The sequence below is a fragment of the Vespa velutina genome, chromosome 8 (genome assembly GCF_912470025.1).
Source record: "Vespa velutina chromosome 8, iVesVel2.1, whole genome shotgun sequence".
Taxonomy (NCBI): Eukaryota; Metazoa; Arthropoda; class Insecta; order Hymenoptera; family Vespidae; genus Vespa; species Vespa velutina.
Genome location: NC_062195.1, coordinates 1825630 through 1848588, shown reverse-complemented (window position 1 = coordinate 1848588; position 22959 = coordinate 1825630). Strand labels below are relative to the sequence as shown.

Here is a 22959-nt window from a genome sequence, read left to right as displayed (position 1 = left end):
AAATTTTTGAGCTGTACTTTAATATAACAATACTTATAATATAATACCTGGATGTGTATAATAATTTGCTGCATGCGCGTACGCGCGTTGTGTGTGTGTGTGTCTGTGTGGTGTGTGTGTGTACGTGTATTATCTTGCATTGCATTATATTGCATTGCAATATACACCTACTACTTGATTTTTAATTGTAATAATGTTATAACCATTATTAGTTATAACAGAATTAAACTTTATTCTTACTATTTAAGTAGATGCATGCTGCTTCTTTTTATAGATACAGCTGTTCCTGCAGTGCCATATCTCATCACTCATATCAATATATGTATATCAACAATAACTTATTTACAATATATCTGATACAAAGTACTTTTCTACAACTTTGCTGTAATACATAGCAATATTCATTAGAATATTCAAAATTATGCATTCTTCACGTAAGCAATAAAGTAAAACTTAATAAAAATATTATGAATTGGCTTGTTGTAAATAACAAAAATTTGAAGAAAAGAGAATCAAATTATTAGGACTCCATGGTATTAAATATAATAAAAACTATTACAATATTATAACAAAATAATGACTAAGATACAAATTCAGTTTTAGTCATATTCATATATATAATTCATACTAAATATAGTGAATGTTATATTTTATATGATATTATATTGCATTATCAAAAAAATATCATTGGTTATATGGCTACATTATTTATTCATTTTCGTTAATATTTTCTGTTTCGTTAATTGTAAATTAATTTGAATATTAAAAAAAAAAAAAAGAAAAAAAAAGAAAACATTACATATTTACATTTTACTCAATATGTCTCAATAAATCATTTTATGATGTTGTAAGCATCCTCTTTCTTTCTTCAAAATTTTAAATATATATCATACCGCAAATATGAACTCATATCGAAAAATAATTAATTTGGAAGCCTCTTCCCAGAGACATTTAACTTAAATCAAAGACTTACGTCACCATACGCAAAGTTCCATTTCTCATATGCAGCCAAACTAGCAGGTGATACTGACCTACGAATTCTCTTTAGAGAATCACGAAAATCTTGCATTGTAATATTGCGTACAGAATTAAGATCAAGTTCTTTAACCTGATCTGGATTCAACTCTGTCAAATGATAATATAATTTACACCATCATTTCTAATTAAATTATTATTATGTTTTGTTATTATTATACAGGTCGAATGGTCAAATCATCAATTTCCATTCGTTTCTTTTTATATAATGATACATCTATTATCACACACATGCTTATATAATAAAACAAAAATTGTACATTACCTCTGATAGGACCAAGGGCTGCATCCTTAGCTAAACCAGTTAAATCACTTCCAGAATATCCTTCTGTTAAAATCGCCATTTCTTTAAGTTCTTCCTTTGTTAAGGGATCATTATGTTTTGCTAAAAGTCTTTGAAGTAACATAATTCTTGTTGCAATATCTGGTAGCGTAACATATACTCGTTTAGTAAATCTTCTCAATGCTGCCTCATCTAATTCTTGTGGTCTATTCGTAGCAGCCATTACGAGCACTCTCTCCTCAGGGTTACATGGCAAACCATCAAATTCAACAAGAAATTCTGTTTTCAATCGTCTGTTAAGAAAAAATTCATACAGGATTGAACAAGTATTATTATAATAATCTAAATTTATAAAATTATATTTCTAAGTAGTATACCTTGAAGCTTCGTGTTCATTATCTCTACGTTCACTCAATAATGAATCTACTTCATCAATAAAAATAACAGATGGTTGTAATTCTCTTGCTATTGCAAAAAGTGCCCTTACTAACTTTTCACCTTCCCCTACATATTTGGAAGTTAGGCTAGCAGCAGATATCGAAAAAAATGTTGCATTGCATTGCGTAGCTACGGCACGTGCTAGAAGAGTTTTTCCATTTCCAGGAGGACCAAACAATAACAATCCTCTTGCAGGAGTTCGTAATCCTGTGAACAATTCTGGTCGCAATGAGGGTAATATCACCATTTCTTGCAAAGCCTGTTTAGCAGTCTATAAATTTAAATATTATATGTATAAAATCAATTCAATACATATATTTATTTTCATCTATTAAAATCGTCATTTACAAACCTCTTGACCAGCAATATCTTCCCATTGGATGGCTGTTCCACCTTCTAAGATTTCATCTAATATAACTTGAGCAAGCTTTGGATCTACACCTTTTAAAAGAGGTACTTTTCGTGTTGGTGTACTTCTGTTACTGTTTGATGTAGTTGGTGTCGCAGGTCTTCTTAAAGGTGAACCGTTACCAGGTACAGACAATTGTCTTTTTACAGAAGGCGGTGTTGATGATGGTTTCATGGGTGTCACTCTGTGAGTAGGTTGAATATTTGTTGTACGACCCATACTGCGTGGCAATGTCTGACTCTTACTCATACTTGTACCCATTAATCGTTTCCCAGGAACAGATAGTTTTCTTCCAGATGCTGTAATAATAAACCATCACATTGATAATTCAAAATAGATTAAAGTATATAGATATATATATGAAAAGATAAACATCACAATTAATAAGATAAGGTAAGAATATTTATAGGCACACATAGTATTATTGATATCAGTGAAAAAAAATTTTTTATGCTAAAATAAAATATTGCATATGTATTTACAAATATTGAAAGAAAATTTATATATCAAAGAAGGATATATTTATTTCCTGGTATTTAAACAAATTATTTCATCTAAAGTAAGTAAATTGCATGAACAAATTGTTAAGTATCCATATACAGGTGAAATTAAGATTAATATTAATGGCATTAATATTCATATTGCTAATAATGTTAATAATTGGTATCAATACTTTAAAATAAATTAAAGTTTATGAAAAAAAAATATCATTTTGATATTACAAGTAATACACACAATTATCAGTAAAATTAAATACATTTGAGGAATTCACACAGAAGTCCATTTCCAATCTTATTATATGCAGAAAAGAATATATTTGCTGGGTATTTATTTATCTAATCTTATATCTATATAAGCAGGGATTATTAATAGTAATATTTCTATTTGATTACATACTTATATTTATCTATTACATCCACACTATATGGCCATAATTTAAATGCATTTTATATAGAAACATGAAATGCATGGAATTAAAAAAAGCAAAACTACAAAATAGACATAATCTACCTACTTTCTAATTACAATTATTTAAGCCCAGAATATCAGACAAACAATACCTTCAGAAGGATGCACGCAACAGTTTTTTGGAGATCGTGGCCTTAATTTGGGAATCTGAGTGCATGTGTTCTGTCCTGTATTTACTGTTTGTGAATTATTCATATTTTTATTATGACTTATATTTAAAGAAGCTGTACGAGTAGTTTGTAATGTGTGTACACTGCGACGAGCCCTCAGAAGTTTTCCTGGATGTTCGTTGTCCAATTTATTTCCAGAAGTACGATATTCATTGGCGATATCCAGTTTTTTCAGCTCACACACACTCACTACAAAAAGGAAAAACACTCTCTGCCATGCTGCAGTAGGCTAAGTAGCTAAATAGGAAATAAGACTAAACATAAACCCATTAAAAAAATAGGCTATGTTAGGATATTATTGAAACTGCGTCAATTTTTATCGCAATTAGATATGCTGCTATTTATAAGTTGGCCACTAATTTTCCAAATGCATTAAGTTGTCTTAATGACATAGTTCTGATGGTTGTGAAACAGAATTAATAATAGATTGTGCCAAAGGTAAATTTTGTAATAAAAAATTATGCGAACTGGTGTCACTCGTCATATACTCACGCACGCACGCACACGCACACAAACATTAAGAAATAATTAGCACATAAGCATGCTAAATACATCGATCTTTTTTGTGCTATTGCTATCACTTTACATGTGCCGTAAGATCCAATTTTTCCATATAAAGAACAATTGTGATCAATGATGTTTCATATAATACATAGAATTACATATAAAAAAAAAAAAAAAAAAAAAAAGAAAAAGAAAAAGAAAAAAAATTATACTTTATAATATTTGATTCTTGACAGAATAATGCAATAGCGCAAAAAGCATAGAACGATTAATAAATATAGAGATGTACAAACCTAAGAAGTCAAGTCTATCCTTAGCCATTGCTAAATTTGTACACATTTTATCATGCAATCTTTGTGCATGTTCCCATACTTCGCCACGACCACCAGTGCACTCAACGGCTATTCCTTTTTCTAATTCGCCAATTCCTTTTTTATAAAGTTCTATGGCCATTTCTTTTTTTCCTAATAAGAAATAGAATCAACGAATATTTAAAATTGGAATAGTTTTCATAAGATATTATCAGGAATCATTTGTGTTTTATGTTACCTTCATTATCTTCATCAATTTTGAGTGCCTTACTAATAAACTCAAAGGCTCTACGATGGTGATGCTTTTGTTTAGCAAGCAATGGATCGCCAGGACCAGGCCCAATCGTTCTCTTAGGTACTTGAGACATCTCTTCACTTTCAATTTGTGCAGTATTAATCGAATCACGAGTCAAATTATTTTCAGACTTTTGACCAACAACTATTTCAAGCTGGCAACTATGCTTTGTAGCTTGTCTTCGTTGAATCAGTTGTGAGGTAGATGTATACAAGTACTTAAACACCACAAAAAGTTGATAAAGCAAAGTTCTCAAAACGTTAAACAATAATATAAGGGGAAAAGAAACAATATACAAATTGCGTTTGTGCACCGACGGTTGTGGATTATCGAGAAACCGATGGCTATGATGATGATGATGATGATTGTGATGATGATTGTTACAATTAATAGTCGTCGTAGTTTTATCACTGTTTTCACTCTTAGTCACGCAAAGCTTTTTAGGTGACTTTGTACCGAATTTTCGTGCCGGTCGCCCACCATCACTGTAAGACATTTCCTACTGCGATCTTCAGATTCAGATAAATTGAATTACACTTTTCGATGTCAAAAAAAGTGATTAGAATAAACCGTTCCGACATCCCCGATGTGAAACATCGAGGAGCAAATAATAAATAAGAAAATTATGTCGATATTATGATGTTTTTATAAGTACGATCAACGTGAAATGAGTGATCAGTACTGATATGCAGTACGTCAATAAAAATTGATTCAAGAGAATGAGAATTTTGAGTCGTTCCTATGATGAACTGAGAAATAACAAAAGAGTTGATATGTTTCAGAATCTTTTGTAGCATAGCTTATGATTCTCGTCGAATTTTAAATAAATATGCATTAATATTATGACAGCGAAATATTTTGTAGAAAAAGATAGAAAAACATGTCACAACATTGATTTGTTGTATGTGTTATCTTTCAGCTAATCACAGCCAACACTGTCGGGCGACCTTGACAATCTTATCACGCGGTTCAATATACGTTGCATGTATACTTCTGGATCGTTTTCATTGTTTCTTTACTATTGCATTAACGTTTTACAAATTTTTTTAATATATTCTTTTCCTTAAATATAATTTTTATTTTATATTATTTTCATTACATATAATACGTACCTATTATTATAATATATTTGATATTATTTAAAAGCACGACACCTTATTGAAATGGAATGCTTCTAATCAGATATCAGTATTAACCAATCAACGTCACCGTAAAATATTTTGGTAACTTTTCAATGTTGATTCCTTATTTTGTCCAATAAAATCTCGCTTATTCGATCACGTGATACGTGTTATTAGCAAGCGTCATTTCTATTTGCTGAATCTGAGCGAATATACAGACTTGAAAATCTATCTTTCGTCTTTCAATTTCTATGATCTGTATGTATCATATACTTCTTGTAAAAGTGATCTCATGTCGCCATTTTGTGTTTCAATTTTGCGCTTTACATTTTAGAGATTTGGTTAAAGTAAAAAAGATGTCCTCCGCGAGCGGTGATGAGAGCGAAGTTACTTTAGCTGAACCAGGTAAATATACGGAATATCCATTTGAATAAATTTGATTAATATAGCATTAGTAATTTTACATATAAAATAGGCAATTCATTTGTGGTACAATTTATTCAGATAACCAAACTGGATTGCACACCCGGTAGTAATCACCGTTTACGTACCGCCATTGAGCAAATGGCGTCACATATATAGAATGTTTTATTTTTCGTTTGCATTACTTATATTTAATTTTTTCTCCTTTTTTTAGTACGTCGCACAAGGACTGGTCGTGCTCGTAAAACACCTGTAGTGGCGAAAAAATCACCGGTGAAAAAGCTTCTAGCGAGAGCTACTCGTTCCCCTAAAAAAATTCAAGAGATTGAGGGGATAGAGGTATGCAATAAAGTTTATTTTACAATGATAAATACATTGTTCATTCATCTATCCGATATAAAATTTATTTAGTACAATGGAAACTTATTTTAGGAGGAATCTCATATGTTAGAAGTGGTGGAAAGCCTATCTGAAAATGGTGTACAAAGATTGAATGACATTATAATTGAGCGACACAATGACAGTGCTCCTATGTTACATTTAGAATTAGAAGATTCAGGAGATACTAATGTTCATGAAGTAACAATAGATCAAAGTATACAGTCGGAGATAGGTGTACCAGAATTAGAAGCTCCTCCTCCACCAAATGTGAATAACATGCCTAATACACCTATTTTATCTTCGCTTAAAGTAAAAGAAGCTACACATTTAATGGTATGTATGATATAAATCATCTTGATATATATATATATATATATATATATATATCTTATATATATATATCTTGATCTTATAACATTTCAAATTAAATATGATTATTTTACAGCAAGAACATTCTGGTACAGAATGTGATACAATAATTATAGAAGAGAGTAGTATAGACAAGGAGGATATGCTTTGTGAAACTGCACAAATTGAAATGGAAGGACAAAGCATAAGTAATGATGAAATAAGTAATCAACGTGTGTTGATTGATTTCGAAGAAGTTGTAACAGAAGATGGTGATACCATAACACAAGTGACCAAAATTTTGGATACGGATGGAATTCATTCAGATAATGTAATCAGTCATGTCGATACAGGTATTGAAGTTATGGAGGTTGATGATTCACAACAAGAAATATCAGAAGTTGTAGAAAATATTGTGGATAAAGTGGAACCGGATGCAGAAGCAATGGAAACTGAAAACATAGAATTTTCGACTATTGAAATTACTGAAGGAAATAATGAGTCTAGCTTTCAAATTGATAACGGTATAAAAAAGACAGAACCAGATACAGAAGCAGTTTCTGAAGATGAATTACCTACTGAAGCAGCTACTAAGGTAAATCAGAAATTTGTAATGAATTTTTAACATTAAATTTAATATATAATTAATGTTGATTAAGTAATGTTTATCTTTTTTACATTATTAGGAACCAGAAACTGAAGCTGTTTCTGATGAAGAATTACCAGCAGCAGCTCCCGCTGATTTAGGTGAAACAGAATCTGTGTCGGAAGATGAATTACCACCGGATAGCGAAAAGAAAAGAAAAAGTGGTATTAAGTCTATAAATAAAACGCCAGAAAAAAAAGCTAAAACGGAAGGAGGAAGTCAGTAAATCGTATTAAAAAATAATTATTTAATTTATATATATCGGCCATATGGATTTTAATTCATATTCTTTATTACCATAGATAAAAGAAAATTAAATGCTGAAGGAGAATACGATCCTAGTTCTCCAACTTCTGAAAATAATGATGAGACACCAGCGAAGAAAGTCGCTCTATCCAGTGAAGCAGAGCTTGGAGATAATAAATTGGATATAAAGCCAGCGTCACCAAAAAAGAAAACTCTACCTGAATTAGAAAAGTATTGGAAAGCTGTCAATGAGGATCCATCAGATTTTACAGGGTGGACATATCTTCTGCAATATGTTGATCAAGAGGTATTGAGAATAATATTGTTATAAATTACATTATTCTAACCCTCTCCTATGTAATTAGTCTCTGCTGCCTCTCCTTTTTTCTTTCATTTCTTCTTTACTTTATTTAGTAATAAGTTTACAATATATACAAATGAATATCCACATAGATACACTGACATGTTTTAGAACGACGCAGAGGCAGCGCGTGAAGCATACACCAAATTTTTGGAGCGGTACCCTTACTGCTATGGTTACTGGCGGAAGTTCGCTGATTACGAGAAGAAGAAGGGCAACCCCGAAAATGTCCAAATGGTGAGTTAATTCGTTTTTTTCTTCATTAGGTTTATATTTCTTATTATGATATCATTTAATTAACGCAATCTAATGAAAATAGCTCGAGTTAGGAAGACGCGTGGGCAGTGTGCACGCACGTAAATATGGTTTTCCCTTCCAACAGCCTAGCACGTCTTGCGGCACCTATACGACTCTCTCCGTTTACCAAATAGCTACTTATTTAATTATTCTGTGATATCTATAATGCTATATTACGTATTATTGTTTTATCAATATCGATATAACGATACTCTACATATGATACGTAAGTCACATGAAGGCTAGTTATTTCCATTTGCGATATATTATCGTTCAAGAAATTGTGTGTAATATTTACTTGTAAGCATTTGTACACATAGCTTACTACAGAAAGTATTGTAACTTAAGCATAAGATGTGGTACCTTACTTAATGTAAGTAAGATTGGGTTGGGTGTTAAGTCAAAGTCAGAAACAAAGACTTAGGACGTGCACGTGCCAGAGAGGGAACAAGAATGAGTGATGGAAGACACTGAGGCACCCAGATTGGAACACTCCCTGACTTTAAGGTGAATGCACAATGCTCTGCAATCTCAGTGTTAATTATATCAATCTTTATTTACAGTACGCGTACGGTATGTGAGTATACGTTACTAAAAACCGTAATGCTTAACAAAAGCTAAAAATAGGTATAAGACTACCCGGCGTCAGTCCAATTATTTGTAAACTCTTCTAAGTGTGATTACGAATCGTTACTACAGGTATTCGACCAAGGTTCGAAAGCTATTTCGCTCAGCGTCGACCTCTGGCTGCATTACATCAACCACTGCAAAACTGTCTACGAAAAGGACGAAGAAAAACTTCGTGAACAATATGAAAGGGCTATTCAAGCATGTGGATTGGAATTTAGGTAAGTAAATTTCAATCCACGTAAAGATGAAAAGTAATGTTATATTACTGCTTTTTTTTTTTTTTTTTTTTTTTTTTTTTTTTTTTTTTTTTTTTTATTTCTTTTTCATTCTTATCATAGATCTGATCGTCTTTGGGAGAGTTATATTAAATGGGAATTGGAAGGGAAACGTTTGAGCAGAGTAACGGCATTGTACGATCGATTATTATGTACTCCTACCCTTGGATATATTTCTCATTTTGAAGCTTTTCAAGAGTTTGTTTCTTCAAATTTACCAAATCGAATTTTAAGTGTCGATGATTTTCTTGCTCTCCGAGCCGAAGTTAAAGCTCTCCTAAAAGCAGATGATGCTACGTCAGCATCAGCTGCGGACGATGCGCCACCAGGAGAAGAACCACCTCCTCACGAAATGCCACCTACGGACGAAGAGACACGTGCTATCAGAGAAAAGATAATCAGTAGTAGACGTAAAATGCATAAAGCAAATGTTAATGCAGTGGCTGCTAGATGGTCATACGAAGAAGGGGTAAGAAGTTCTGTTGTAACATTATTTTTTTTCTTTTTTTTTTTTTTTTTTTTTTTTAAGTAACATAATATATATTTTAACACACAAAAGAGACGTAAATCGTAATGTTGTGTTTGAATAACAGATTAAGAGGCCATACTTTCACGTTAAACCTTTAGAACGATGTCAGTTAAAGAATTGGAAGGAATACTTGGACTTTGAAATTGAACAAAAGGATCAAAATAGAATCATCATTCTTTTTGAAAGATGTCTCATAGCGTGTGCACTTTATGATGAATTTTGGATGCGGGTACGTTAATTATAATGAATAAAAATAAATATTCTTTTCTTTTCTTTTTTTCTTTTTCTTTTTCTTTTTTTACACTTCGTGTTTTTTTCTTTACAGTTTGTACGTTATCTAGAATCGTTGAAAGGTGATAATGTAGAAAAAATAAGAGATGTTTATTCGAGAGCATGCATGGTGCATCATCCAAAGAAACCTAATTTACATCTGCAGTGGGCGACCTTTGAGGAAGGTCAGGGTAATTTTGAAAAAGCTGCAGCTATATTGGAAAATATCGATAATGTATTACCCAATATGTTACAAATAGCCTATCGAAGAATAAATTTAGAACGCAGACGTAATGATTTAGAGAAAGCTTGTACATTGTACGAAAACTATATAAGCAACAGCAAAAATAGGACAATTGCTAATAACATTGCAGTAAAATACGCACGTTTTCTTTGCAAAGTTAAGAACGATGTGGATAAAGCTATTAAAGTATTATTGAAGGTATATATTTATACATCTTTTTCGACTATTAAATTTAATGCCTAAAATTGATGCCATTATATAAATAATTTTTTTTTTTTTATCAGGCCACAGAAAAAGATAAGGATAATCCAAGATTGTACTTGCAATTAATAGATCTGGGGTTACAGAGAAATCCAGTTGATACGCAAGAAATTGTCGGTTACATGGATATGTTTATAGAAAGAGAACATGCTGATTTGGAACAAAGAGTTTTATTTGCACAACGCAAAGTAGAATTCCTCGAAGACTTCAGTCCTGATATTCGGCAAGTTTTAAAAGCACACGAACAGTTCCAAAAGTGTATAAAACAAGCAAAAGAACGGAAAAAGACAAAGAGTGATGATAACAAAACGTACGAATTATCGTTTTTCATTGTTGTGTATACATATAAGTATTTAAAATAATATAGTTCTTAAACTTATCTATCAAGTACACTTATATATTTGTTAATTTTTATATTTTCTTGATATTAAAAATTTGATACAAGATAGTATTTTTTTTTTGTTATCTTCTATTACAGTGACTCTTCTCCTCCGAAGAAAGTGAAAACTGGAGAACAGTCTAATATACCTCCACCACCATCTGTAGGTTCTCAATCTTATCAGTATAGCAGTGGACCAAGCGGACCTTATCAGTCACAACAACAGTTTCAAGGTGGCCAATATGGAGGTCAAGGTGGCTATCAACAAGGTTATCAACAATATCCGCCTCCGTCAGATCCTAATTATGCAAATTATCAAAATTGGCAATATGGGCAAGGTGGTCCGCAAGCATATGGACCTTATAATCAATGGGGTTCTTACAATTATTATTAAAGGATTATTCTTAATTTCTTGTGTAAGCAGTTATTATGCGTTATCATATTTGTTGTATATTTTATGACCCTTTTTCATTCACTTTCAATTTATCAAAAACGAATAATTTTATCAATTTTACCGCCAAATTACGGAACAGGCTTTCCAAAAGTGCTATTTCCCTTTTAACGTTTCTATAAATGCTTTTCGAAATGATAAATATGCACTTAAGCTTATAAACGATGTGTAATGAGAGTTAATGTATTGAAAAATACGTCTATTAATTGAGTTTGCTATTACGTCAAGTTGTAAAAAAGTTCTTTCAATGTCAATGTCATCTTTCATACAAATTCATATTAGATACAAATTACTTTACGTATATTTAACAAATTCACGTATGACACGGCAATAAGCTATGATCGTTTTCTATTCTTCTTGACATAAGTCGAATAGTTGAAAATCGAACAGCTTACCCAAATGACATGAAATAAAAACATAGGATAGTTTCTAATGCATTTTTTCCCCATTTTTGATACATAGCACAAAGATTGTGTTTGCTTATATGTTCAATATGAAAATCTCATTTTTAGTTATTAATAATGTAACATATTGTTGAGTGCATTTGCACAAATCAAATGTGTTACATCAGTAAAATTGAAATGTATGAAAATTGTAACCGTACAAATTCATTATCATTTTTATTTTGACATACTTGAACGAAATTATACTCTACTTGAAAAATGAAACTTACAGACTTAGACCAACATATGCGAAATGCATTTATTATAAATCGTATATGTTATGAACAAATCCGATTTTAATTTAATCTTATTAATTTGCTTTCATTCAATTACTATATTACTTTAATTAATATCTCGTGTGTATATATGTATATATATATACATATATATATACACATATATATATATACATATATATATACATATATATATACATATATATATACATATATATACATATATATACATATATATACATATATATATTATATGTGATATATTATAATTGGTAAATTAAAAATATTTTTATTAATATCTTTGTCATTAGCAAACTTTTATGATTACATTTAATTTCTATATATAAAATATTTTCATGTGCATATATCATGGTTCATAATAGATGAAATAAGATTTTGAAAAAGTTAATTCAAAATAATTAACTACGAGTTTAGTTACTTTTCTGGAATTTAAATTTAGATAAAACCAATAATATAAAACTTGTGTAGTGAATTTACCTTCGATTAAATACTTTTTAAAATTTTACTTTGGTTACTTATAATTTTTAAATATTGAACAAAAGTGCAAATTTCAGTATGTTTGCTGTTGACTCAATGTGACATAGTTATATATCTTTTGACATTACCTCTAATAATGCTGAAATGTTCACAAAATATCACTTATCCAATAACAGAATTAAGATTTAGAATATGTAATGTATGTGAAATTGTTCACAAACTAATGTAAATAAAGAGATGGATGTCATCTTGATTCAAATGCATTCATAAAAACTAATATAATAGTTTGTTGTTTTAATGTCACTATTTTGATGTAATTTAATCATTTCTATTAGAAACTAATGTTTTCAGTCTACATCTTGTTAGGAAGTATAATAAACATTTTAAGTATACAAATTTTAATATTTTTATTAAATTTGTTATAACAAGTGCGTAAATATCTGTTAAAAATATTTTTATTTTTATAACTTTAATCTCATATTTAAATTGAAAGTTAAACTTTCAGTTTTATAATTTCATACTTAGATACTACTAAAACATAATAATTATAAATACTTATTTATAGCAGCTGATGATAGAAATCTATAAATTTTAAGAAAAATAAGTTTTTGTAATAAAAGCATAGTAAAGTAAGTTTAGTTTCAAGTGGAATAATATTAAAATATGAAGAAGATTAGTAAGCAAGAACTTTTTTTTACTTATTAGAAGTAGTTAACTGTTTTTAAAGAAATTATTTAAATCGGTATGTATTATTCAACAATAGCACTTGTAGCCATTTGATTCAATCCACAAGTTCCATCTCCTCTGTAAACTCTATAATATCCTTGTTCACCCCATTGAGGACCCCAACTATTTTTTATTATCCAATATGGTAGTTCTTTCTTGAATAGTGGATATTCTGAAAAATGCCCATTGATTTAAGTACACATCAATTTTATTTGATGTTAAAGATAATTTAGTATTCTAAGTTCATTATAAAAAAATTACATAAATAAGGAGTAATACTTACTACGTATTCCATAACCTACGATAAGAACACCATGATCTAAATTGAAAGGATTGCATAAGAATTTAAAAGGATGAGAAATTCCACCCATATAAAACTGCATCGCATTAGCATTGATACCAATAGATATAGGACCTTTTTCAATTAGCCACTGTGCCATTTTTGTTTCATTGGATGAAATATTAACAGCAGAAGCAATTTCTACTTTAATTTTATATTTATTAAAGTAGCATTTTTCATCTTTGGCTACATATGGATAATCCGATTCTAATTCAAATCCTCCTAAATTTTCTATAGCTTTATAAGCATTTTCTGGTAATCCACCATTGCAAGCGTCATCTAATTTATCACAATCTACTAATTCTTGTTCAGATAACGAGAGTAATTTTCCATGCTTTATAGCATATTGCCCCTCTACATTACCTGTTACAGAAAATGCCCAACATGACCCACATTGTCCTTGATCTTTCACAGGTGTCACAGCATTGTAATGACGCCAATCAAATTCAATGGGCAATTCAATATCAGGTATTTTTGCTTCTGGGATTGGTATTTGATTTTCTGTACGCAAATCAGGACGCAATCCTAAATGTTGCTTTTTAAATTCTTCAGATGTTAAATCCGCAAACATAGTCACTCCATATTCTCCAGTACCTTGTTCATGCGTTTGCAATCTTTCTATCGTTTTAAGATTTTTTTGAAATATCTTAAAGCGATATTCTTTTTCTTTATCAGATGAATAATTTTTATTAAAATTTACAATAAAATTTTGGAACATTCTTTCATTTCTCATACTATCTGCTTGAATTAACATATTTCGAATATAATTGGCACCTTTAAGAGATCGTTTCCTCTTCGTATTCTGATCGCAATTTATTTTAATATCTGGAGAACCTTTATCTAACCAAGGTTGTGACCATATAGTGAATAAACATTCTTTAAGATCACTTCCCTCTTTCAATTGGCAATTTTCTTTTGTTCCTTTAGGACAATTACTTACACCTAATTTCACTTTTATTTTATATAAGAAACCTGAAACAACTTGAGTAGATGCTTCTATAATTTCTACTAAGATTGGTTCATTTGTACTTTCCAAATTTTCAGAAAATTTAGTTACACCAAGATTTGCAAATTTTACAATTTCCGGATCATTTATGTCTTTCTTAGAAGGTCCTCCAACTAATGATCTTTTTCTTCTTCTTATAGCAATATCATAAAGAGCAGGCGACCTTTTTTTCTTATTAAAGGATAGATTTGAATCAATAATATTGTTTTGAGAATTGAATTTTTCATCTTTGTTATGCACCGATGCTTCTTCCAATACAATTTCTCTTTCATTAACTAATGCTTGTTGACTATTGTCATTCTCATTAGTCTTAATCGGTAAATCAAAATCTTCTAAAAATTCTTCAAATTCTTTAATTTTATCTGTAAACCCTTGAGATTCTTCTTCATCGTTACTTTTATTTATAAGTAATTTTATAAATGGATGTTCCGTGACAAGCGGTTTTTCATTTTCTTGAGTATTAACATTTGAAGTACGTGTAAAATCGTTTATCAAAACACTCTTTAAGCCATCAAAAGCATTGTCTTTCTGTTGCTGATTGTTATCTTTGGCTATTATATATGACTCATTTATTAAATTTTGAGCTATATTAAATTCATTATTACTAATTGACACTGCTGTACAATTATTCTTTGTTATTTTACGAGTATCGTGTTGCCAAGGTTGCTCTTCAAATGTCACCAAACATGTTTTGATTGGAACATTAGATTGCAATGTACAATCTGAAGAACTTGTCAATACATTCTTTAAACAAGAGGATTCGCCTACTTCAACTAAAAGTTGATACTGTATTATGTTAGAAGAAGGTGGAACTGTACGAGTTACTCTAACAATATCAATTATTGTATGTTTAAAATTATTCGGTAGAACCTCATCCATTTGTTTTTCAATCTGTCTGTTGAAAGCAACAAATCCAGGTAGATGAGGATTCAAGTCATACGGGCATCCAGGACAATAGTTAGAATCAGATGTTCTCACGGCTATGATTTGAGGATCATTTTCATCTCTTGTGGATTTAATTTCATGATCTGATGCAGTAGTTCCATTTTGTATAATCTGTTTGTTTAAATTTTCTATAAACTCATGATTTTCATAATTAATCTCTTTGTTTTGTTCTGGCACTCCATTATTTTGAGAAGACTGAGGATACAAATACGTACATTGAATAGAATCGCTTTGTACGTGTATATTGCCAAACTCATCTTGTTTAAGATTAATTGTGCATGCTTCTGTAGGACAGGATATTAAAATTTCTTTACAAACAGGATTCAAATTAAACGTTAATCTATATATCACGTATGACTGTTCTTCCTGGAAAATAAAAAGTCAAAAGTATTTTTATAATTATAAATACGTACGTTAATACATTTAAATTAAATACAAATAAATTACGAATTAATTGATTTAAGCAAAAATAATAAAAGATAAATCTTGTTTTTAGTTAGAAATTTCTATCTTGTTAAACAGACAAAAATAATTATATTACTTTTAAATAATTTCGGATAATTATATTTTTCCCAAAACATAATGTGAAATAATTGATATGACTTACTAATTTTTCAGCATTAATCAATTGTCCACCTGTATATGTGTGATGCGTTGGTGAATTTTCATTTAAGAAATGTAACGCAGTTTGTATCAACGAATCGTTTACACTTTGTAATGATATATTTGTAGGATCAGAGAGTGTTAGAAAAAACAAATTACAACAAAATATGAACTTGGTTATAGACAAACGTAAGTTCGCCATTATTTTTAATAATTCTTAACTGCGTTGCAAAAATCTTCCCATTAACTTCTAAGTGCTTTCAACTGTCTCTGATGAATGATGACTAGTATGTAGTGACCACTGATGTAGTTAATTTCATTATCATGTAGTGCTGCAAGTTACAAAGAAGAATAATGCATTTGTTTGAAAGAATCAATATATTAAGAAACCTTTGTATTATTTGCGTCATCATTATTATTGTTATTATTATTATTATTGTTGTTATTATCACCATTATTATTATTATTATTATTATTATTATTGTGTTTTATAATCACCTTCACCTCTAAAATTATAAGTGGCAGAAAACAAAAATGAAAAAATATCGTTTTACGTCGTTTGTTTATTCCTCTAGCAATGAAATTAATATTTTTTTCAAAACAATTAATAAATTTTACAATCATTTGGTATACTATGATATATATTACGATATATAATAGTATACACTGATGGAAAAATGTTTACTTTTCTCAGAATTGATCTACTTTTCTAAATATTTGAATAAATAAAATATTCTTTGACATATTTATTAACGATTGGTTTTAAATTATGCTACGATTGATCTTATAAATATTATTGGTTCATATGAAAACACAGATGGTGTAATCACCAATAAAAACAATACTATTTATTAGATACTGTATTTTTGATATTCTTTTGTTATTATATTTAAATTATTGAAATGTATGATGAAGAAACGATAAGACAATAATCCATATATAATAGAATGGTTAATTTGAACTAATGTTAAACAAATTTAATGTTAAATCATTTTGTACAGATTAAACCTTTGAATTTGCCGCCTAAAATACAGCATCTCCTTCAAATTACTAGTGCGCCATTTAGGTACATTGTTAGTATGAGGTTGATAACAGTAGTAGCCAGTGATCGTCAGTAATTACAATTGGTCATCGTCGTTTAGATTGGAGAAGTTATTTGAACTGCTCAGGACAGCTAAAAAATGCCGAGTCAAGAAGTTGTTACTACGAAAGTAGTAGTCCATCCTTTAGTTTTATTAAGTGTAGTGGATCATTTTAATCGTATGGGAAAAATTGGAAATCAAAAAAGAGTGGTTGGTGTTCTTCTTGGTTGTTGGAGAGCCAAAGGTGTCTTGGATGTGTCAAACAGTTTTGCAGGTTAGGATTTTATATTTCTATAAATATACATTCAGATTTTCCACGTCCTGTATTTAATATAAAGCTTTCATTTTGACAAAGCATATTAAAAAAAAAAAAAAAGTAATAAATAAATAAATAATCAATAACATTCCAACATTTTTTTAGTACCTTTCGATGAAGATGACAAAGATAAAAGTGTATGGTTCCTTGACCATGATTATCTTGAAAATATGTATGGAATGTTCAAAAAAGTAAATGGTAATAGGTGATATGATGTATTAATATAATATAGTATTTAATTATTTGTAAAAATATATTGTAAAAAATATATACTTGTAGCTCGAGAGAAAGTAGTAGGTTGGTATCACACAGGACCTAAACTACATCAAAATGACGTCGCCATCAATGAACTAATTAGAAGATACTGCCCAAATTCTGTATTAGTCATTATAGATGCTAAACCAAAGGATTTAGGTCTTCCTACTGAGGCATATCAAGCAATAGAAGAAGTACATGATGTAAGCTTACTTACATATGATATGATAAGATGAAATTTTGAACTATCATTATTGTAAAATCTTGTATTATTTTAATAGGATGGTTCCCCAACATCTAAAACATTTGAGCATATACCTAGTGAAATAGGCGCTGAAGAAGCCGAAGAAGTAGGAGTAGAGCATTTATTACGTGATATTAAGGATACAACAGTTGGTACACTTAGTCAACGTATCACAAATCAACTTCTTGGGTTGAAGGGTCTTCATGAGCAGATAAGAGAAATTAGGGATTATTTATTACAAGTATATAATTTTTTTTTTTTTGGTATACGTTAATCTCTTACCTCTCAAGTTGCAAAAAACATTTCTTATTTCCAGGTTGGTAATGGTAAATTACCAATAAATCATCAAATTGTATACCAATTACAAGATATATTTAATTTACTACCAGATATGACACAAAGCAGTTTTGTGGATTCATTGTATGTTAAAACAAACGATCAAATGCTGGTAGTATATTTAGCAGCACTCGTGAGATCTATAGTCGCTCTTCATAACTTGATAAACAATAAATTGACCAATCGTGATGCAGAAAAAAAAGAAATGGACAAGAAAGATGCTAAAAAAGATGAGAAAAAAGAAGAAGATAAGAAAGATGAAAAAGAGAAAGGAAAAACTAAAAGTCAATGAGTAAGAAATATTATATCTCCATAAAGGGCAAAATCCATTATTAAGACCATCAAAGTTAAGAATAATTATTAACTTCGCATATGTAAATAGCGATGCTTGTTTATAATCTATACATAATGAATTTGTATTTTGCAAAAAATCAACAGAAATGAACTATTAGATTATTATAGAATGACGTAGTTAACCATTTTCATGCTTTCAGAATTATCATAATTGCATATTAATTCTATCAAATAAAAATAATGTAAATCTTGTAAATGCCACATATACGTTGTTATTACAATTTCTAATGTACTACATGACGATATAAAATGTGGAAATGAAGACTAACTTTAGTTGATACATAATTCATTCATACATAATTATATGTTGTTTTCTTCTAGTTGATAATTTTAGAGAATCGATCATACGAATTATCTGATTATACAGAAACAGAATTTTTCTATGAAATCAATTGCAATGGATTTATCAAATGATTATAAATATTTTATAAAGATCATAGAGACACTCTATTTTGTAGGAAATGCAATTTTTTACCTAAAATATTGGAGTCTTAATAAAAAAAAAAATCTTACATATGCAATTATTGTTCCATATACTGTCATATATTTATTACCTTTTAATGCCCATTTATTGGCATTAAATGATCTTTGAAAATCTAAATTAAATTTATGTGAAATTTTTTTAGTTTAAAAATGAAATCATGGAATTTTATCTTCATGGACTCCAGTCGAGATTCATGTGACGAACATAAGTGCGATAGGAAAGTTTTTTGTCCATTTCTTTAACAAATCATTTTAGAATTTTACTATGTCCAATCTATTTACCAGAAAAAATATTGGCAAGGTACAGTGTTAATGCTTTAGTGTTAAATCAGAATTAGATTAAAGGGATTTTGAAAATACATTGAAATATGCAGCCATTCGCTCAATAGTACTTATGTTGCATGATTTATCATTAGATTTTCATACATCGCAAGTACTATTGACCCAGGTCTCACCACGTGGAGGTTGCTGCATGTGGAGACCCACGGGCTAACGGTGACTCTACTCTAAAATCCGCGTTCCGCGATACCGATCCGCGATACCTTTCCGCTTCAATGCACTGGCTTCTTAACTAACAGGGTATGCGTAGCTTAGCTACAACACACCTCTTACAGATAGCTCCACCAATGTACCGTCTGCTTCAGACATAACGGATTATTAAGCACATCCGAATTCGTGCTTTCCGAATTTCGAACAATCAAAGCGCACTCCTTAGAAATACTAATCGCGTCGCGACACTCACGTGTGTGTTATAATTACGTAGATTCTACTGTTAAACCGAAATTCGCGAAGTACCCCCATCGACGATTGAAGAAATCAAACGAAGTCCACGGTAGGACCTTTAATCGCGCCCGAACACCCACGCGTGTGTTAGAAAAACGGTGACTCTACTCTACAATCCGCGTTTTCGATACGAACAATCAAACGAAATATAATCGCGCCCGAGAACACCCACACCTGTGCCCGCCGACACGCGCGCCAGTGTTCTTCCTATCCTTCCCGTATTCGCGCGTAGAAATCGATGATGAATCTCGCCATGCGACGAATCATCCGGACGCTGATGAACCTATCCCTCGATGACCTATACTGTAAAAGAAAAAAATAAAGAGGAAATAAAAGAACAAAAAAATATATAAGATAAAATAATATATATATACATATATAAAATACAAATAGAAAATAAATATATATAAATAGATAAGAGACCTAGAAAAAGAAACGAAAAGAGAAGCAGCATGTACCATTTCATTGGTCCTACCTGAAACATATAAATCGTAATTAATAAGAATATATTAAAAATATAATTAAAACCATTATTAAAAACATAAATAAACACATAATTAGAAATATAAATAAAAACATAATTAAAAGCATAATTAAACACATAATTAAAAACATAATTAAAAAGAAACATCATAAATAAATATTAAGAAAACATAATTGAAACAGAAAAATATGAGATAGAAAAGAGAGCCGGAAAAAGAAAAGAGAGCCCCAGAAAGAGAAGAATTGAGAGCCCCAAAAAGATAAGACAAGAAAAACAATTCTATATGATGCTGAGACAGCAACCCGCACAGAAGCCCTCACCCACAGGCCCCACCCGTGGGTCCCACCCGATAAATATAAATGATATTTAATGAGAGTAAATAAGAATAAATAGAAATGACAGCGGACATAAAATTGTGATAGAAAAATTTCTTTTCCGTTTCTCCGAGAAATTATTGTACAATAGATTTCTGCCATAATTCTTCTTTTGAAGTATTATTAGCGATATAAAGGGGAAAAATATTAATGTTCAGTTGGAATTAGATTAAAAAGATATTGGAAAAATAAAAAAATATGCAGCCATTCGCTCAGTAATACTTGCGTTAAAGAACTTATAATTAGTGTATGCAAGTAATACCGACCCAGGTCTCACTACGTGGAAGTTGCTGCAAATGGAGACCCACGGGCTTACGGTGACTCTACTCTAAAATCCGCGTTCCGCGATACCGATCCGCGATACCTTTCCGCTTCAATGCACTGGCTTCTTAACTAACAGGGTATGCGTAGCTTAGCTACAACACACCTCTTACAGATAGCTCCACCAATGTACCGTCTGCTTCAGACATAACGGATTATTAAGCACATCCGAATTCGTGCTTTCCGAATTTCGAACAATCAAAGCGCACTCCTTAGAAATACTAATCGCGTCGCGACACTCACGTGTGTGTTATAATTACGTAGATTCTACTGTTAAACCGAAATTCGCGAAGTACCCCCATCGACGATTGAAGAAATCAAACGAAGTCCACGGTAGGACCTTTAATCGCGCCCGAACACCCACGCGTGTGTTAGAAAAACGGTGACTCTACTCTACAATCCGCGTTTTCGATACGAACAATCAAACGAAATATAATCGCGCCCGAGAACACCCACGCCTGTGCCCGCCGACACGCGCGCCAGTGTTCTTCCTATCCTTCCCGTATTCGCGCGTAGAAATCGATGATGAATCCAGCGATGTACCATTCGGTCGGAGATGAACCTATCCCTCGATGATCTATCCTGAAAAAAAAGAAGCTAAGGAGAAAATAAGAGAAAGCAAAAATATATATAAAATAAAACATAATATATACATAGATTATAAATAGAAAATAAACATATATAAATAAATAAGAAAGCTAGAGACAGAAACAAAAAAAGAGCAGCTCTGAACGATGCTGAAACAGCAGACAGCACCATTCTATGGATCCTACCTAAGACCTGTAAATCATAATTAATAACAATATATTAAAAACGTAAATAAAACATAATTAAAACATAATTACAAACATAATTAGAAAAATAATTAGAAACATAATTAAAACCATAATAAAAAACATAATTAAACACATAATTAAAAATATAATTAAAATAAACAAATTAAATAAATAATAAGAAAACATAATTAAAAGGAAATAACATATAAATAAAAAAATTGAGAACATATTCGAAACAGAAAAATATGAAATAGAAAAGAGAGCCGGAGAACGAAAAGAGTGCCGGAGAATGTAAAGAGAGCCGGAGAATGAAAAAAGAGCCCCAGAAAGAGAAGAAAAGAGAAACAAATCCATACGATGCTGAGACAGCAACCCGCACAGAGGCCCTCACCCATGAGCCCCTCCCATGGGTCCCACCCGAGATAAGAATAAAGGATAATTCGATAGAGTAAATAAGAATAAATAGAAATGACAGCGGACATAAAATTGTGATAGATAAATTTCCTTTCCGTTTCTGTTAGAAATAATTGTACAATTAATTCTGTTATATTTCTTCTTTTGAAGTATTATTAGCGATATAAAATGGATATATGTTAATGTTTAGTTGGAATTAGATTGAAAACATATTGGAAAAGTAATACAATATGCAGCCATTCGCTCGATAATACTTGCGTTATAAGATTTACAATTAGACTATGCAAGTAATACCGACCCAGGTCTCACTACGTGGAAGTTGCTGCATGTGGAGACCCACGGGCTAACGGTGATTCTAATTTACTCTAAAATCCGCGTTCCGCGATACCGATCCCTTATGCCTTCCGCTTCGGACATCTAGGGCGACTTAGCTAACAGGAGGTATATAGCCTTAGCTACAGGGACCCCACTTACAGAGAGCTTTACCGTTCGACACACTCGCCTCAGGCATAACGGATTATTATGCACATCTGAATTCGTGCTTTCCGAATTTCGAACAATCAAAGCGCATTAATCGCGTTCGCGATACTCACGTGTGTTATGAATACGTAGATTCTACTGTTAAATCCAAATTCGCGAAGTAATCTAATAGAACTATTGAAGA

At 30.8% G+C, this 22959-nt stretch overlaps 4 protein-coding genes across 7 annotated transcripts; 2 read left to right on the top strand and 2 right to left on the bottom strand.

The window, feature by feature from the left end:
• Positions 1-807: 807 nt before the first annotated feature.
• On the bottom strand, positions 808-5605 carry LOC124950824 (spastin). 4 transcript variants are annotated; one of them, XM_047498161.1, is made up of 8 exons: positions 5527-5605; positions 4358-4631; positions 4102-4272; positions 3227-3493; positions 2109-2464; positions 1696-2027; positions 1301-1611; positions 808-1125 (listed from the first exon to the last, which is right to left on the bottom strand). In XM_047498161.1, exons 2-8 carry the CDS (start codon positions 4485-4487, stop codon positions 962-964), a joined length of 1731 nt encoding a protein of 576 aa, XP_047354117.1. In that variant the 5' UTR covers positions 4488-4631; positions 5527-5605; the 3' UTR covers positions 808-961. The 4 variants fall into 4 exon arrangements, with proteins under 4 accessions (XP_047354117.1, XP_047354116.1, XP_047354114.1 ...); XM_047498160.1 differs by lacking the exon at positions 5527-5605 and adding an exon at positions 4711-4853; XM_047498158.1 differs by lacking the exon at positions 5527-5605 and having other exon boundaries at positions 4358-5402.
• Positions 5606-5792: 187 nt separating this feature from the next.
• Positions 5793-11448, top strand: LOC124950822 (pre-mRNA-processing factor 39). The gene is made up of 13 exons (XM_047498156.1): positions 5793-5940; positions 6173-6297; positions 6391-6672; positions 6785-7282; positions 7374-7551; positions 7636-7886; positions 8052-8177; positions 8937-9085; positions 9206-9611; positions 9736-9900; positions 9997-10383; positions 10470-10756; positions 10925-11448. The coding sequence occupies exons 1-13, from the start codon at positions 5796-5798 to the stop codon at positions 11217-11219; spliced, it is 3294 nt and encodes a 1097-aa protein (XP_047354112.1). The 5' UTR covers positions 5793-5795; the 3' UTR covers positions 11220-11448.
• A 1731-nt stretch (positions 11449-13179) lies between these two features.
• Positions 13180-16704, bottom strand: LOC124950823. The gene is made up of 4 exons (XM_047498157.1): positions 16572-16704; positions 16078-16405; positions 13463-15836; positions 13180-13351 (listed from the first exon to the last, which is right to left on the bottom strand). The coding sequence occupies exons 2-4, from the start codon at positions 16273-16275 to the stop codon at positions 13203-13205; spliced, it is 2721 nt and encodes a 906-aa protein (XP_047354113.1). The 5' UTR covers positions 16276-16405; positions 16572-16704; the 3' UTR covers positions 13180-13202.
• A 459-nt stretch (positions 16705-17163) lies between these two features.
• On the top strand, positions 17164-19176 carry LOC124950825 (26S proteasome non-ATPase regulatory subunit 7). Its single transcript, XM_047498162.1, has 5 exons — positions 17164-17429; positions 17577-17669; positions 17751-17929; positions 18008-18211; positions 18287-19176. The coding sequence occupies exons 1-5, from the start codon at positions 17255-17257 to the stop codon at positions 18596-18598; spliced, it is 963 nt and encodes a 320-aa protein (XP_047354118.1). The 5' UTR covers positions 17164-17254; the 3' UTR covers positions 18599-19176.
• Positions 19177-22959: the final 3783 nt, after the last annotated feature.

Bases quoted from the DNA above. Each gene is read 5' to 3' on its own strand.
- LOC124950824 (XM_047498158.1), bottom strand. From the start codon at position 4,910: ATGTCTTACAGTGATGGTGGGCGACCGGCACGAAAATTCGGTACAAAG. The intron at 2,028-2,108 runs GTTTGTAAATGA...TTAAATTTATAG, and splicing joins AAGATATTGCTGGTCAAGAG to ACTGCTAAACAGGCTTTGCA. The intron at 1,612-1,695 runs GTATACTACTTA...TTTTCTTAACAG, and splicing joins AATGAACACGAAGCTTCAAG to ACGATTGAAAACAGAATTTC.
- LOC124950822 (XM_047498156.1), top strand. From the start codon at position 5,796: ATGTATCATATACTTCTTGTAAAAGTGATCTCATGTCGCCATTTTGTG. The intron at 9,086-9,205 runs GTAAGTAAATTT...TTCTTATCATAG, and splicing joins GCATGTGGATTGGAATTTAG to ATCTGATCGTCTTTGGGAGA. The intron at 10,757-10,924 runs GTACGAATTATC...CTTCTATTACAG, and splicing joins AAGAGTGATGATAACAAAAC to TGACTCTTCTCCTCCGAAGA.
- LOC124950823 (XM_047498157.1), bottom strand. From the start codon at position 16,275: ATGGCGAACTTACGTTTGTCTATAACCAAGTTCATATTTTGTTGTAAT. The intron at 15,837-16,077 runs GTAAGTCATATC...TTTATTTTCCAG, and splicing joins TGATTAATGCTGAAAAATTA to GAAGAACAGTCATACGTGAT. The intron at 13,352-13,462 runs GTAAGTATTACT...GGCATTTTTCAG, and splicing joins CGTAGGTTATGGAATACGTA to AATATCCACTATTCAAGAAA.
- LOC124950825 (XM_047498162.1), top strand. From the start codon at position 17,255: ATGCCGAGTCAAGAAGTTGTTACTACGAAAGTAGTAGTCCATCCTTTA. The intron at 17,930-18,007 runs GTAAGCTTACTT...TTATTTTAATAG, and splicing joins CAATAGAAGAAGTACATGAT to GATGGTTCCCCAACATCTAA. The intron at 18,212-18,286 runs GTATATAATTTT...TCTTATTTCCAG, and splicing joins TTAGGGATTATTTATTACAA to GTTGGTAATGGTAAATTACC.